Here is a 16,177-nt window from a genome sequence, read left to right as displayed (position 1 = left end):
ACTCCGTTGCATCGAGAGGAGCTAGCTGAGTTAGTTTAAGGATCTAATTAGTTTTCTGGGCACGTGCAGATACGAGGTTGTGTGTCAGAAAAACACTGCAGCTGAAAGGACCTCTGCACTTAGCCTGCTGCCATCTCGGATAACCAGAAATTATAAGCAGATGTTTGGAGATGGAAAAGCTTTTTAACACCTTGGCGAGCACATGCAGTCATACCAAGAGGATGGGACAACCTGAGAGGCCAAACTGATGTGGAAATGATTTTCTCTGCACCTCTGGACAACTTCGAGTGCTGCAGGTGTTTTTAGGTCTCTCTGAAACCCCATCCTCACCGCTCACAGTCTGCATCTGCAAATCACCTTCAACAGCTCGTTGGGAGGAATTCAGGAAGTGATCCAAGTGAAACAGGAGGCGGTGTTGAGAAAGCCGAGGTCAAATTTAAATCAGGTGTCAGGTTTGTTTTCTCTGGATGATGAGTTTTTCTGTCTTGACAAGCACTCCACAGTCATGTGACTGCTGCCTCCTGGGTCCTTTGCTTTGGAAGCACTGCAGTCACTGCCCAGATTTACCGCCCTAAAACTTGACGGACACCATCGAAATAAAGTCCAGGGTGGAGGTCGTGGCTTTGCCTGAGTGGAGGCGATCCAGCCTCACAGAGGGAACCAATCAGAGGGGATTTCCAGGAACTGGCAGCAGCCTGGAAGCAGTCCAGATATGAACGAGGACACAGAGACCTTGGAGGGTGGAGTTTTAGGACTGTTTATGATTTTTGATGACTGTTCATTCATTCAACCCTCAAATTCAACAAGATCTCTGAACTCTGAGAAAGATGAAATATTCTCAGCATCTTTGTTCTCGTGCCTGGAGTCAAATCCAGCGGCTGTCACCTCTGATGGATCCTCGGCCCGCTGACCAAGCTCCAGGCGGGTTTTTCTGAAATAAACTCGAAAGACTAAAAATAAAGTTTTCCATGAGCTGGAGCCAGACGTCCTCGTCTCCAAGTCCCCATTAATCACCCCGTAATCAAACTTCTCATCCATCTTTATTAATATCTGTAATGTAAAAATTAAAAGTACAAGCTTGCTTACTTTAGAATGAGAAGTGGACATCGGTGTTTTTCCTGTGGTCATAAATCAGAGCCGGAGCGTCTGGACGGAGGGAACCGAGCAGGGTTTGGTTTCTCAGCGTTATCTGAAGCTTTTATGGTTTGTTGTTAAATCAGCAGCACTTCAGGTCGGCGCTGGACTCCAGCCAACAATCACAGCTCAGCCTGAGCTATTTTATCTCTCATTGTTCAGCCGCTGATCGCTGGAAAATGAGCAGTTAAAGGGAAAAAATGAGGCGTTTGTAGTGCCAACAAAAGTCAAGTAAAGCAGAGGCTCATTATTGTTCTCCCGGTTTTCGCAGGATTAATGTTTTTCCTGTCAAAGTGCTGACATGGAACATGTTTAACTGCCCTCACTTAATAATGGCAGCACCGTAAAACCACCGTGCAGCCTGCGCTCGTTTACTCCAGGTGTGAGTGGAATCATTTCATCTCGTTAAAGAGATTTTTATCTGCAGATTATTTCCAGCAGACCTCCCGAGCACTGCCAAACACAGGCTCTGTGCCACAGAGACAAACTGCTGCTTACAAACTGGTAATAAAATCCAGGACATCAACACACGCGCGGCTCTCACTACACCACGGCACGGCGATTAATCCACCACGGAAAATAGTTCCAGACGATCGAAGCTGTTTGTAAAAACTGAAACTGTCTGTGGAAGATTTTCATCTGTCATCTGTCAGTGCGTCTCTCCTGCAGCGGGGTGATTTAAATAATTACAGACCAGCAGATTATTACTCCCAGAAAAACCTCCAAACTTCAGTTTGATGTCATAAATATGAAAGAAAAAATCTCACAAGTTCGGGAAAGATGTGAGTTTTCTTTGAGACGATGAAGTCATAAATGTGCACGAAAAACACTCATTGAAGTAAAAATGAGACATGAAGTTATGAAGACTTTGTATTAATGCAGTAAACATGTGCTTTAACTGTGGAGTCACCTGAGGCCCACATTCAGGAGGAACACACACATTTAAAGTGTGAGTGTGAGGTGTGTTTATCACTCATCTGATTGATTTTAAAATGTGAAAAACATGTTTTAATATTTTACTGCTGGGGAACATTTGGCCTTTCAAACTCCTTTCACTTTTCCTCCACACAAAAGAATCTGTAATGTCTCACAGTGAGTGATAGAAATGAAAAGAATCTTTTTGAAGTTTATAAATTTATCAGAAGCTTTCTTTTATTTTAATTTCATGTCCTAAAAACTGGATCGAGTTTAGTGGAGTGAATATTTGTTGTCAGTGGCTCATTTTTATTGGATTCTCTTCTCTGTGGTAGCAAATTAAAATTCTAATTAATTAAAAATTTTATAATTATTTCATGATGTGTAAACATTTAAATGAACCCACTTCACTGTGACACTCCTCAGCTGTGACACCACTTAACCTATTTTCTGTTATTGTATCCAAACTTTGTGATGTTGATTTAATTCATTCCTTCAGTCTGAGGTTTGAAACACAGATTGTTTCAGCATGATTTCATTCACTTCATGCATCCTCAGTTTTTTACAGTAAGCTTTGTTTCTACAGAGCTCCAACTCTGCCGTCACAGTTCACACATCCTAATATTTGAGGAACACAAACACATCACTCTGTGTTTGTGCTCAGCCCACAGAGTCCGTGTTCATAGAGCCGCAGCTTCTGAAGGTTTCTGAGCTCCAGGGCAGAATTTTCAGGTTTTTCGGGCAGATCTGAGCTCGTCATGTGGAACACGTTTTTTATTTTATTTAGTGTGCTGAGATGGTCGTGAGCACATCCAGGTTGTTTCTCATGTTAAAGTTTTGCACCTTTAAAAAAATAAAGTGTGGATTATCCTGCGGGTGGGTGTCCTTTGGTGTGTCCTGCAGGTGGTGGCGATCGATGTGGACATGGCGTTCTTCGAGCCGAAGATGAGGGACATCCTGGAACAGAACTGCAGCAGCGACGACGACTGCAACTTCTTCGACTGCTCGTCCAGGTGTAACCTGAGCAAACGCAGGTGCAGCCCGCAGCGCAGCAACAGCAACCTGCAGGTAAGCGAGGCCCTGTGACCTCACTGTGACCCTTTCAGCTCTTCTGTTCCTGCTTTAGGCTTTTATTTTGTAAAAATCTGCTGAAAATGTATTTTATTGTGACATTTTAATTTTGTGTGATTTTATTCGTGCAAATGCAGCGGTCACATGACCAAACCATCAAAGTCCGTTCAGTTTAACACTTTGAGTCCTTTTTTTATGAAATTATTATTATTATTATTATTATGTATTTATTTATGTTTATTTATTTACTGTACAAAATGATCAGGTGACGAGTTTTGTGTTTTTTGTAAAATGATAGTTAATGATAAAACTTTCAGTCTGCAGAGAAAGTAAACTGACTAAAAAGTTTTATATTAAATAAAAATCATTTTGTATAATTAAGCAGAACTCTGAGGAACAAAAGCGTCTAAAATTAAAAGTGTCTTTGTTCCTCTCCGAGTCTTTTTTCCACCTGTGTGGATGTTTTTGATTCCTCGGAGCGAGCGCTGAGCCGTCGGCTCGCTCTGCAGCAAATTACAGGGTTGGTCTGTTTCTCCTCTTCCACCGTCGATCGTCCACAACTTTTAATTACACGTGTGGAAAAGTGTGGAATGATAATTACTGACTGGCCTGATCCTGCTGACAGGCAGAGTTTCAACCTGTTTATTTACCTGTGCAGGTGATTTTGTCTGCTGGCTCACTGCTGCTGAGGAAGCGATTTTCTCTCTTTTTTAAATGCATTTGATCAATAAAATAACTTTCAAAGAACAAAGTGAAAAATTTTATACTGAAAAATTAATTTTCATTTCTGCCGTTTTTACTTCTGTATCTACGAATAAAACCTGAAGAGTCGACACGATTCAGATTCATGCAGTTTATTACTTTAATTTATGAACTACTTCTTTTTAATTGTTTATGACTGTTAACGAGCGGTTAACGACGTGTGGGGGTCGTGACCTTTGCTCTCACATGTCTGAGATCCTCTGATGGGAATAAAATATTTATGTTCTTAATATTTCATCTGATTGTGTTTCACATAAAAAGTCCATTTTTAAATCTAAACTTTTGCATAAGTTTGGAGTTTCTGGCTCGTCGCTCTGCAGCTTCACATTAGACACATTTTTATTCTCTAGATATGAAAAAAAACTATTAACAAATCTAAGTTTTCATCACAAATGACAGAGTTATATTTGTCATCTGCTTGGAAACAAAAACACAGAATGAGTTACAGCACGAGGTCATGATTTAGTCTCACATCAGATATTTGTCGTCTTTATTATTCCAACAGTTGCTGTGCTGTGGTTTCTCCTTTTCTTTACTTATTTACAGAATTATGATTATTGTTGTTTCATTGCTGTTCAAAATTATTTTATTATTAAACTGAGGATGTTAGGAGAGTATTTTCATTATTTATAATTTTAAAGAATTAAAGCAAGAAACGTGAAAGAAAAGTGAAATAATCTCGAGAATTTCTCTAAATCATTTACAATTACTTTTAATAAATTACTTTACCTTTAAATTATTTTAAATCAAATTATAATCACAAATCTAAAGTCTAATAATAATAATAATAAGAATTATTATTATTGTTAGTAGTAGTAGTATATTATAATAATATTATAATTTATTATTATTATTATCTGTGTTAGTTTTAAGTTGTTTTGACTCATTGGCCCGTCAAACTCGGAGGACAAAGGACACAAGAAGCTGAGCCCAACATTTCCGTCATCATCGCCATCGCCGTGACAACACCAGGACAGACTCTCATCGCCCCGTATCACATGACTCGTGATACGTGATACCTGCATTCATCCACCAAAGGAGGACGTTTAAATATGAGACGGACGGAAACTGTTTCTCTAACAGGTGACGACCGGAGGCGCAAACACGGCGACGTCTGAGGCGGGAACCGTAGAAGCTAACGGAGTGGACGGATCACAGGAGAGAGGACAGGAAGCTGAAATTTAAAAGAAAGTAACAGAAACCAGAGACAGAACAAAATCAGTTATCACCACAAATAAGAGAAAGTCAGAGCAGAGAGGAGGGAAGTGGGAAAGAGTTCAGGTGATGAAGAAAAAAGAACAAAGAGACAAAAGAGGAGAGAAAACAGCTGAACTGACAACTGAACCAAAACTGAAGAAAGGAGGCGAAGAACAAAGAGACGAAGAAGAAAGGAGAAGATGAAGATGAGTGATGATGACATGCGGACAACATGCTGCCTTCCTATTGGCCGAAGTGAGGCTCCACAGGTGTCTCCTGGGCGCACCCAGCGATGACCCTCAACCTGCCAATCATCTCTGCAGAGAAAGAAGTCATTGTGTGTGTGTGTGTGTGTGTGTGTGTGTGTGTGTGTGTGTGTGTGTGTGTGTGTGTGTGTGTGTGTGATGTCATCTGCATACAGATGAACCAATCAGGTGCTGCTGAGACTCACTGCTCCTCCTCCGTGATTACCTCTCCTTCTTCTTTTTCTTCACTTTTCTTTACGTGTAAACTTTCCTTTTTTGCTGATTTCTTCTTCTCCTCTGTGATTACGTAGCTGGCACCTGTTTGGCTCTTTCATCTAATTGGAGAGTCTGATGTGTGATTTGTGACTTTTTCCTCTTCATCTTCAGGTGATCTGTGAGAAGATTTTTAGACCTTGGTTTTCTCCCACGCTGCTTGGGGCCAAAGCAGCGCTCCCTCTGCAGGTAATGTATCTGAAAACATCTTCAGAGGTTCATTCTGCCTCCATCTCACCCCATCCCAGCATCCAGCTCTGTCACACCAGCATGTCCTCCTGTGTCTGTGAACCATATCAGCTGGACTGTACTCCACACCAAGCCATTACAAATGCTCCAGCACATCCACAGTGCAGAGGTCCGGGTTAATGACAGCAACATGTGGAGGACTCCTGCCAATCAAAGCAGCCAGTAGTGTTTCTGTAGATTCAGAGATCATTTTAATACAACCTCAGCCAGGAAGCTCCAACGTTAAAGGGAAACTAGTACCAGCATCATTCTGGAATTCCAGTGATGGAGGGATAATAATTTGGTTTCAGGGATGAAATCCGACTCTGAGCTGACTTTAATCCCAGCTTTCCTGCAAACACTGATGAACTGCAAATTATCTAATGTAGGACAGCAGTTAAAGTCCTGAGTTTTGTGGATTAGACACTAAGATGTGATGTTGGTGTTGAAACTGTCTTTTTTCCATCAGGTGGAGCTGCAGCGAGCTCTGCAGGAGTGTTCAGCAACTGAAGGGGGCGTGGAGGAGTCAGAGGAGGACGTAGGTGGTGGTGGAGGAAGAGGAGGAGGCAGGGACGTCCATCAGCGCCTCTTCAGCGTCCTGAAGCGCCTCATCCAGGAGGGAGGAACTTCAGATGAAAGTGTAGAGGCGTGGGAGGGGAAAGGCCACGCCCACACTGCGCTGAACTTTTGAGCTGTAATGAGAAGGTCGATATGGGCGGAGCATCTCAGAAAACCAGAGAACGTTTTAAAACCATCAACAGGTCTCTTCATGGGCAGAGACCCCAGGTAAGACTGGCCCCTCACTGATGGCAAAAGGCTCATCCACTGACACATTTTTGGGTCCAGAACCAGAGTTTGAGCCACTCCTGTTCTTTGAGTATAACTCAAAGTGACTCCTGCAGGAGGTTGCATCTCAAAGAGACACACAGTGAAACTTTTGGCCTCAGTGTGACTCAAACTCTTATCATGATGAACAGTTTTGGACACACACACAGAAATCACGGTGTTCTCGCTGCCACGCTCCCCGTGGAGGACGTTTCATCCTTCCCAGTTTGTAAAATTTAAGCAGAACTTAAGGTGGAGTTCAGGACAGGTCCAACTTTACCTCCAACAAAGAGAACTTTGATCTAAGAACTGGTTTGCTGTGGAACAACTTGACCTCCATCCATCACCTTTAGCTCAAGAGCATCCAGGTGCTCGTTTGGGAACGTCTGATTGGGTCACAGCGGGTGTGGAAACATTCAGCGACGCCTCACGTGTCATCTCGTCACAGAACCGTGTATCCGTGCAGATTTATTTTCCTTTTACGTTACCGGTTAGTCTCAGTGAGATTATTCAAAAGAAGCTCTCTCATTTGAAGAGAAACTGTAGAAAATAAACATGTTTAAATGATGTCTGTGAAGGTTCTCAGTCATCCAGGTCATCGTAGTCAAAGGAGTTTGCAAAGAAAACCTCTGTTCAAAGATGGTCGCTCACAGTGGACAGTTCACATATTGGACAGAGAGGACAGATGGTTTGAAAGAGGAGTGAAAGAGGCCATCTATGTCCACTGTGAGCGACCATCTTTGAACAGAGGCGGTGGTTTACGACACCAACTGTCTGCCATCTATAATCCAGTTTTGAGTTCCCTCCCCAGACGCCTTAACGCCCACTCACATCCTGGGCCATCTGACCTCAGGAATTCACATGACAAGGTGGGGCCAGGTTTCACAATGAGCTCACCCGAAACCCTGGCTGATTAGGTACCACACCCGCTTTCACACCTTGGCGCATGTGATTAGAGGATCACCAGGGGGTCCTTTGTCCCTCCTTGGGGGGATACTCCCACTGGGTTTAAATCTGGGACTCTCGGCCATTTGACCTTAGAACTGAAGAAGCTTCTCGAATGAGAGGTGAAACGTCTTCAAGCAACTTAAAGAAGTCCAGACGCCTTTCTTTGCAAACTCCTTTGACTGTTTAAATGATAAATGCTGAGATACAAAGTAACACGTATGACTAATGATGTTTGATTCACGGCTGTTTTGGCCTCTTTTAAAGGTTTTTAATGTTTTTGTCCTGTTGTTGACTGTTTTCAGGTTCCAAAGACAGATACCAATAAAACATACATCATCCATCCCAAGTGTGTTTGATTTGTACCAAAACATCTGTCCTACAAAGTACAATGTGTCCATGTTGTATTAAAATAACAGATTTTGGAAAACACACTGATAGTTTGGTCAAATGTCTTAGTGAAGAAGACATCTTGTCACCTGGCGAGGCCTCTGGGAAGTTTTTCTGTTTAAGACCAACATGTATCTGCACGAAAGGGAAGAGCGCCTCAGCACAAACTCAGAGGTCACAGTACCTGCTTATTACTGCTCTGCAACGTCCAGTAAAAATCCTCGAAATTCTCTCACCAAACCTGAGCTCACACTTGTTGGATGGTCTGTTACTATAGCAACCTCACAGTCGCCATATTATTGGTCACATGATGTCATTAAAAATGCTCCAAAAGGCTCCAGCAGCACAAACACGATCCAGAGGTGCAGTTCAGGTGAAGCTAGCAGACAGCTAGCAGCTACAGTTGCCTGTGTCATCATCCAGGTGTCAGTCAAAGAGGCCACGCCCCTATTTTTTAAAGCCTCAGTAGAGTCCAGCTGAATAAGTTACACAGATATTCACCTCTGTACGAGCAGTGTTGGGTTTCTCCAGCTGAATAATCAAACCTTTGTTGTGTGCAGTTTGTGCTCACTGATGGATTTCTGTGTTTCACAGTCTGAGCTGTACAGCAGAAACAGGTGTTCGAGATATTTTGTTTTCAGTTTGAGACAGCAGACCGGGACGTGTTGGATGTGTTCGACTCTCCTCCAGCTGCTGCGTCTGAGCAAACCCAACCAAGCATGTCAGCAATGAGTTTAAACAAACCGAGCGCCGCTCTCTCCCGTTAATGTGACGAACTGTATTATCAGACATAAATGTTCTTACACAGGCAAAGCTTTGTAAAGATCAGAACACCAACTCAAAACTGAACTACGGAGGCTTGTTTCCACCACTGAAAAACAAATATCCATAACTCAACACGTCTTTTTCTCAGGTGGTTGAGTTCAAGCAAAATGACGAGATTTGAGAAGAAGCAAACGAATCAGGACTCGAGCTCTGTGGGTTTTTCTCTGACAGCAGCAACATCCATCTTTATTTCCTCATCCAGACAGCAAGGCCCCGGGCTCGTCGAGTTTCAGCGTTTGTGCAGAAATCAAAGAAGGAAACAGACATGAAGAAGCAGCAGGAGACACGAGGTAGACACAACATGTCAGAGGCTTCATCCAACCTGCCCCAGATTTACCTGAAGCTTCCCAACTTCATGGGACATGATAGGATTCGGTTTCAGATTCATTTCATGGTGAGAAAAGAAAAGACAGATTTCAATGTTGGAAATAAAGCCCTGAAACTCGACGGACTGCTTTTCAAAAAGATGCAGATCTTGAAAATGATTTGATACATGAAGCTAAAATTTTCTCCACATACGTTTAAACTTTTTCACCATTTTTATGAAAACCAGAGACGGTCGAGCAGAAGTTGATGCTGGCTGTGTGAGTAATATTCATTTGATGATCTGAAACATCCAACAATCATGCACTACCTGTGGTACCTGTGGAAAGCTGTCATGCACGTATCTGCCACGTGCAAACTTGACCTCATGGTAAGAGTTCGTAACACTAACTGCCCAGACTGTCCACTCACAGATCTCCGAGCTGGGATTCGGTCATTCTGGCAGGAAACTCCTTCTTTGTTTAACTCTTTTAACTCGGAGCCCCAGAGAGGGAATTCCAGGCGTCTGAGGCCTCGCGTTACAGGTGTAGAAATGTGAGCGAGCTGCTGATGCGTCCCTGGCGTGTTTTAATTCCACTGCACTCTGCTTCCTGGACGTGTCACCACAGCAGCTTCATGGAGAGGACTCAGCTGGAGAGCTGCCAGAGCTCACACTGAAAACGCTCCAGAGACTTTACTGGAAAGCAGAGAGGAGAGCATGACATGATGTGTGCTGCAGATTCAAACGCTGATCTCGTTCCTGTCATATCAGACACCACAGGCCTCCCTGTGGTGGAAGCACAGCCTTGTGGGTATTTAAGTTGAGCAGCACGCCGACCGTGGCGCTGCTAAACACTGGGCCACACGCTGTGTCTGTGCTGCCGGCATGCAAAGCTGCTTAAGCTGCTGCTTTAAGTTCATATTCCCCTTCTGGCAACAGGCCGGTTTGTCTTGTTCACAGTTTTATTTCACAGCAGATCAGAGGTGTTTTATTTCACCCCCGTCTACACAACACAACTTCACATTTATTAAAATTGATGAATCAGTGCAGCACAGGAGGTCCAGACACCCGAGAAGACCGCTGTGTTAATCCATGATGCCCATGATGGGCCTGATCTGAAGAAACACTGCACACCTCAGAGACATTTTCTGCTGCTACCTCCTGTTAACACCGCTGCCTCAGGCTGCGTCCACACTAATGCGTTTTCGTTTGAAAATGCATGGTTTTCTCTCCGTTTTGGCCTCCCGTCCACACTGAGACGGCGTTTTCCTCATAGCGGAGGGCGTTATACAGCAGATAACCCTCCAGATAGCTTTTCTTCAAATTCTTTCATTCTCACTCTCTTTTGCACATGCGCAGGACTGGAACGTAAGCGTTTTCGGCCATTTCAATGTGGACGCGCACCTCTGTGAAAACGACTGAAAACGCTAGTGTGGACGCGGAGCATAGTTGTCAAATCTATCCGGGTTAGTGTGGACGTAGCCTCAGCCCAGTCATAATGACAGGTGTGCCCCCCCCCCCAGCTGCCAACCACCTGTGAGCGAACTCTCTTCAGGTGTTTGTAGCACACACACACTGGACAGTCTGGACTTTGTTTACACTTAATCACTTTAAGCATATTTGCACTGCACAAGACACCTACAATGTGGTTTGCACAACACTGGACATTATATTTCTCCATTTCCATTTAATACTTGTAAAATGCTGCTGTTATTGTATATATATTTATATTTCTTCATACATTCTTATATAATTCTATACTGTGTATTGTGTATTTTGCTGTACAGTTATTTTATTTTAAACTTTAATTCATATATATTTTATCTTATTCCTTCCCAGCTAAATTTACCCTTCATTCTAATTTGTGTTGTACAGTTATTTTATTTTCAACAAATTCATATATATATTTTATTTTATTCCTTCCTAGTTAAATTTACCCTTTTTAATTTTTATTTCCTATCTTATTCATAGCCTTTTCTTTTTTCCTTAGGTCACGAGCAGTTGTGTAAGCATTTCACTGCATATCGTACTGTGTATGACTGTGTATGTGACAAATAAAAATTTGAATTTGATTTGAGCTGTGATGTGTCAGCATTAGATCCTGCACATCACTCACCTTTAAATGAAACATGCTGTCTCATACCAGTTGCTCCAGATAAGTGACCATCATATCGTTAGTACGGCTAGTGATGGGACATCTTCCCTCAGGTATTATTTTGCTGACAGTAATGTCAGCAAGCAGGTGAGCTAAGGTCACCCAGCTTTACAGGCGTGTCCGCCTCCAACGACTGCTGAGAGGCAGCAGCTTTATATTCAGACATTACAGATACAGATTTGTGTGTATCGAGCTGTTTTCATAGTTTTTAATTTCTTCTTGGCTTTGGAAACTCCATCATTTTGAGCTATAATAGATAATAGTAAATGTTCTTCAGGCAGGAAGGAGCACAGAGAGATGAAACATGCAGGGTGCATCACACTAACAATGTCTCTAACACAGTTTATCTTCCAGTCTGGACCTGCACCTGTCCACGCAGTGAGAGCAGCTCAGTCTGTGCTGTTGCAACTCCGGCTGTTTGCCAGAGAAATATTTCTCAGGTTCTTTAACAGCATGAGATCATAACAGATTTATGTTTGTGTGATTTTTAGTGTCTGATGTGTGATGTTGGATTTAGGGATGTTTTCCCCACATGGAGACAAACTATTTGCAGAGAAGCCTCCAGTGGGAGTGTTTGTCCAGGCTGTTTGTGAGAGGTTTACTGTTTCAGTCCTCGGGCTTTGTTCAGCCTCTCCAAACGTCTGAACAGCTGCTGCTGCTGCAAATCAGAGAAGTGAGCTCGGACTTCCTGTTTTAAAAGGTTTCTTGGCTCCTTTTTAGATTTCTAATCAATGATATTTGATGTGATCTGTTTCCATCTCCGGGTCAGTACGTAGCTGCAGCCCCAGATGGGATTTCACTTTCTGTGGAAATAAAAGAAGAAATGTGAGCCAGTTTGGCCTGAGAGAGCCCGGACGTTTTCCTGGATCAGAAATCAGTGAAGTCATCTGCATCCAATTTCCTCATATCTAATGTTTCCAGCAGCCACATAAACTGGTCTTCATGATCCCAGAGAGGAGCCACGCCTGGGCTTTGATAACAACAGAATCACTTCAGTTTAGTGACACGAGAGAGAAGAGTTTACGTGAGCAGACCGACAGCAGAGGAGGAAACGATCATGGAGACGTCAATGACAGAAGAGCAGCAGGAGGAGAGCTGAAGTAATGAACGCTCAAACATCTGTGGAGCCCACTTTCAGCAAAGTTTAACATCTGCTCGTTACCACGTCTTCAAATCAAACGGACATTTTGGTTTGAAGCTTTGAAAAAGCAAAGATGAACTCTCAGCTCAGAGGCTGTGTCCATCCTTTATGTACAGTCTGTTAGGCCCACCATGACTGTCCCACACATTTCCACTTTGTGTGCTCTGCATCACTGTGTGCCTTTAATTAACCAATCATGGAGTCTGGTTGAGTTCTGCCGCTCTGCTCGCGTTCAATTAAAGCTGACGAGATAAAAGCTGATAACAGTGCGTGTTGCTTCTGTTCTACACGAGTTCATTTCACAGCATGTTAGGTCCGAGCTGGGCGCGATAAACCCTCTGAGCTGTGATGAAGAGGAGGAGGAGCGAGCGAGCAGTGAAACATTAAAGTTACTCACCGTGTCCGGCTTCATCTGCACGGAGCGTCATGGAAAACCCTCCATAAACACACTGTTAAAAAAAAATCCTAAAAAAACAGTAATATTCCAGCAGCTGGGGCGCCAAAATAATACCAGAAAATACCAGAAAATAACTTTCTCATAAAAATACGTTTATTTTCAGTGATGACAATACAGTTTGTTGCCCTAATTTTACTGGGATTCTGCCTTTTTCAAGTGCTTTTAAACATTAAATTGGGAACATTTTAATGTGACTGAACAATGAACTTACCTATAAACAAGGTCAATGAATGCAGCAATAGGAATAATAATACTTAAATATACAGTTAACAGTTGGTTTAAATAACAGTAATGGATTGCATTTATATAGCGCTTTTCGAGACCCTCAAAGCGCTTTACAATTCCACTCTCACATTCACACACTGGTGGAGGCAGCTACAGCTGTAGCCACAGCTGCCCTGGGGCAGACTGACAGAGGCAAGGCTGCCATATCACACCATCGGCCCCTCTGGCCAACACCAGTAGGTGGTAGGTGAAGTGTCTTGTCCAAGGACACAACGACTGAGAGTGTCCGAGCCGGGGCTCGAACCAGCAACCTTCTGATTACATATAACTCTTGAGCCACGATCACCCTAAATGTTTGCTGTAAAAAGGTTTATAAGAATCATTTTATATATTTTTCCAGAGCATTACGTTTGAATTTAACAGTTCAATCTTTCAAATAACAGACAAATATTTGTGAAATCATGATACATTTGTGAATGTATTCTAACAATCTACATATGCATATGTACAGACAGATACATTTAATAAACAAGAAAATTATGTTTTATTACATTTACAGTGATTTTATGTTATTTTACATTTGCAATGTGAAATCAGTCTATTTATGTGAATTTAATGATATTCTAGAAAAACAGTACAAAACTGTAAAATACTTTTATATTACAATTTTCTTTACAGTGCAGGAGCTGCTCCGTATTCAGCTTCTTTCACTGAGGGAAAGAAGCTTAAAGAGGAAAACAAGAAGATCGACTTGCAGAGAGAAAATGTAGTTGTTCTTTATCTAAAACTACAGAACAGTTCTGCTAGAGCCCTGACATGAGATGCCTCACTGATGATCATATTGACCGAGCAGCCTGTCTGAGATCAGTGCATTAAATCTGCCCAACATGCGCTTCCTGTTTCAGGCACAAATTATTCAGAGCATTGAAGCATTTAAAGAACAGAGTTACTGAAGCTGCTCGTCTTTAGACTCCAGTAAGGACTGAAACTGGTTTTGGACCTCGTGGTTTCTCTCTGCTGGTTTTGGGGTCTGAGGTGGAGTTTCTGGGAGTGATCAGAGTGGGAGTGGTGTAATGTAACCTGCGCTTTTACAGGTCCTTCGACACGACCTGACACCAGAGGCCCCGGCACAGATATACTGATGTATTCATGAACACGCGTGAGCTCTCGTGGTCTCAGTAAATGGTTTAATGAGTTCAGACACGCGCTGGGCTGTTTCAGCTTTTCTGACACCTGACGCGATCCAGACTGCGTCACTTTGCCTGGAGGATGTTCGTACGCAATAAGATGAAGTGCAGCACGTAGCAATGACGTGATTCTTATCAGGCACAGCGAAGTGCTGCTCACACTCAGCAGGAGGGGTTTGACCTTCCTGGTGTTCTGGGGTCCTTCTGTGTGGAGCTGTCGTTCCCCCTGTGGCAGTGTGGGTGAACTGATGAAGCTAAACTGGTCGTAGGCGTAGGTGTGGGAGGTGTTTGTCTCTCTGTATTAGCCCTGTGACGGTTTGATGACCTGCCTTTGGTTTCAGCTTATGGCAGACAGGATAAGCTAAAGCCACCCCCGTGGCTCAGATGGATACACCCACAGGGCCTCTCTCTGGAGAACCCCCCCCCCCACTGGCCCCATATTTTCCTTGTTTAAAGTGTGTGAACTGCAATGCCACTGATGAAGAGAACCATTTTTCATGTGCCTACAGGCTGAAAAATGATGATCAGGGTAAAACCTCATGTAGGATCACAGATGTAACCCATAAGTGTTCTTACGGAAGCTGAGCCGGCTGTTCATATCTGATGTAGGTAAAGCCTGCTGTCGTTTCTATTTTAAGGTTGAGGGAGTGGGGAGAAACATGGTGAGAATGCAAAATAAAGACTGAAATATGAAGGACAGAAATCTGTAGGATCTGTCTGCAGCAGAAAAACCAACACTGGGGCTCACAGCATGAGAACCTCAGAGTTACAGCTTGACATTAGCATACATTAACATGCAGTGACCTCACCATGTGCAATTCACAGTCTATGCACCATGAAACACAAACATGCTCCATCACTAATCCATTTTTCCTGCAGCTGACTCAAACCAGCTGCTGCTGCTCTGATTTCACATTCATCCACAGATCCATCCACGATGCAGTAAAGGATGTTTCAACCATCAGTGCAGAACGCAAAGCCAGGATGAAAAAGGCTAAAGACAGCAGATCTCCCAAAGGAAACAGACTCTGTGAGCCACTGTTTCCTGCTTTACTCGGATACTGCGACGGACCTGATTTTGCTCAAAGATCAGATTTACCTTTGACAGAAGCAGAACAGCTTAGGCAGACTTGATGTCCTCGCACATCCAGAGGTTGTTTCCTGCTACAGTGAAACCTACACGGTTACATGTAGGTCGTCCTGGAATCAGCAGGGTGGATGGTGGGACTCAAAAGTCTTCCATACTCCCACCAGAGACCCATCATCCACCTGTCTGTGGATTAGACAGATAAAACACAGAGTTAAGGTCATGGTAGGTGGCTGTCGGTCTCTGAGCATGGCTCTGTTGGAGGTCTCTCACTGTTCTTCCTCCCTGCTGTTGCTAAGTGCTGCTCACAGGATATGATCGTCTTGCTGTTGCCAGCGAGTGTTTCCATGTATGAAGGAAACAGTGAAGGCAGTGTAACCCAGAACAGCTCTACAAACGTGTTATTACAGATGGAATAACAATCAACCTTTAGTTGGAGTGATCCTGACAGAACCGCTGCTCAGCGCTTTAATGTTTCCTGTCAGATATCTGAGGTGCAGTTTGGGCGATTTCTAGTTCAAACATCAGTTTGGAGGTTTTTGGGGAAGAAGCCAGAATTTAAAATGGTGAAGGTTTAACTGAGGACGCCTGCAGTCAGAGCACTACAGTCTGCTTTGTTTCAGCCACCTTTGCACATCATTTCTCATCTGTCCTTCTTCCCTTGATGTCCACGATGCCTCCAGATGTTTCTGAAGTCGGTGCAGGGTGATTGGTGACGCCACGGCGAGGCCTGATGCTAATAAAGACTTCCCAGTGAAGAAATAGGCTGATGGTTTCTGACCACTTTACAGCTGTAAGATCAACAGTAGGC

At 43.2% G+C, this 16,177-nt stretch overlaps 1 protein-coding gene across 1 annotated transcript in view; it reads left to right on the top strand.

The window, feature by feature from the left end:
• The window catches only part of dipk1c (divergent protein kinase domain 1C), a 40,340-nt gene extending 33,239 nt beyond the window's left edge, over window positions 1–7,101 (top strand). Inside the window, exons 8-10 of the mRNA XM_031753195.2 lie at window positions 2,953–3,117; window positions 5,712–5,786; window positions 6,295–7,101. Of these exons, the coding sequence (XP_031609055.1) occupies window positions 2,953–3,117; window positions 5,712–5,786; window positions 6,295–6,516 (462 nt within the window). The 3' untranslated portion in view covers window positions 6,517–7,101. The remainder of the gene's footprint in view (window positions 1–2,952; window positions 3,118–5,711; window positions 5,787–6,294) is intronic.
• The last annotated feature ends 9,076 nt before the right edge of the window (window positions 7,102–16,177 follow it).

The sequence above is a fragment of the Oreochromis aureus genome, linkage group 9 (genome assembly GCF_013358895.1).
Source record: "Oreochromis aureus strain Israel breed Guangdong linkage group 9, ZZ_aureus, whole genome shotgun sequence".
NCBI lineage: Eukaryota > Metazoa > Chordata > Actinopteri > Cichliformes > Cichlidae > Oreochromis > Oreochromis aureus.
The sequence above is the reverse complement of the archived record's forward strand: the minus strand, read 5'-3'. Positions and strand labels throughout refer to the sequence as shown.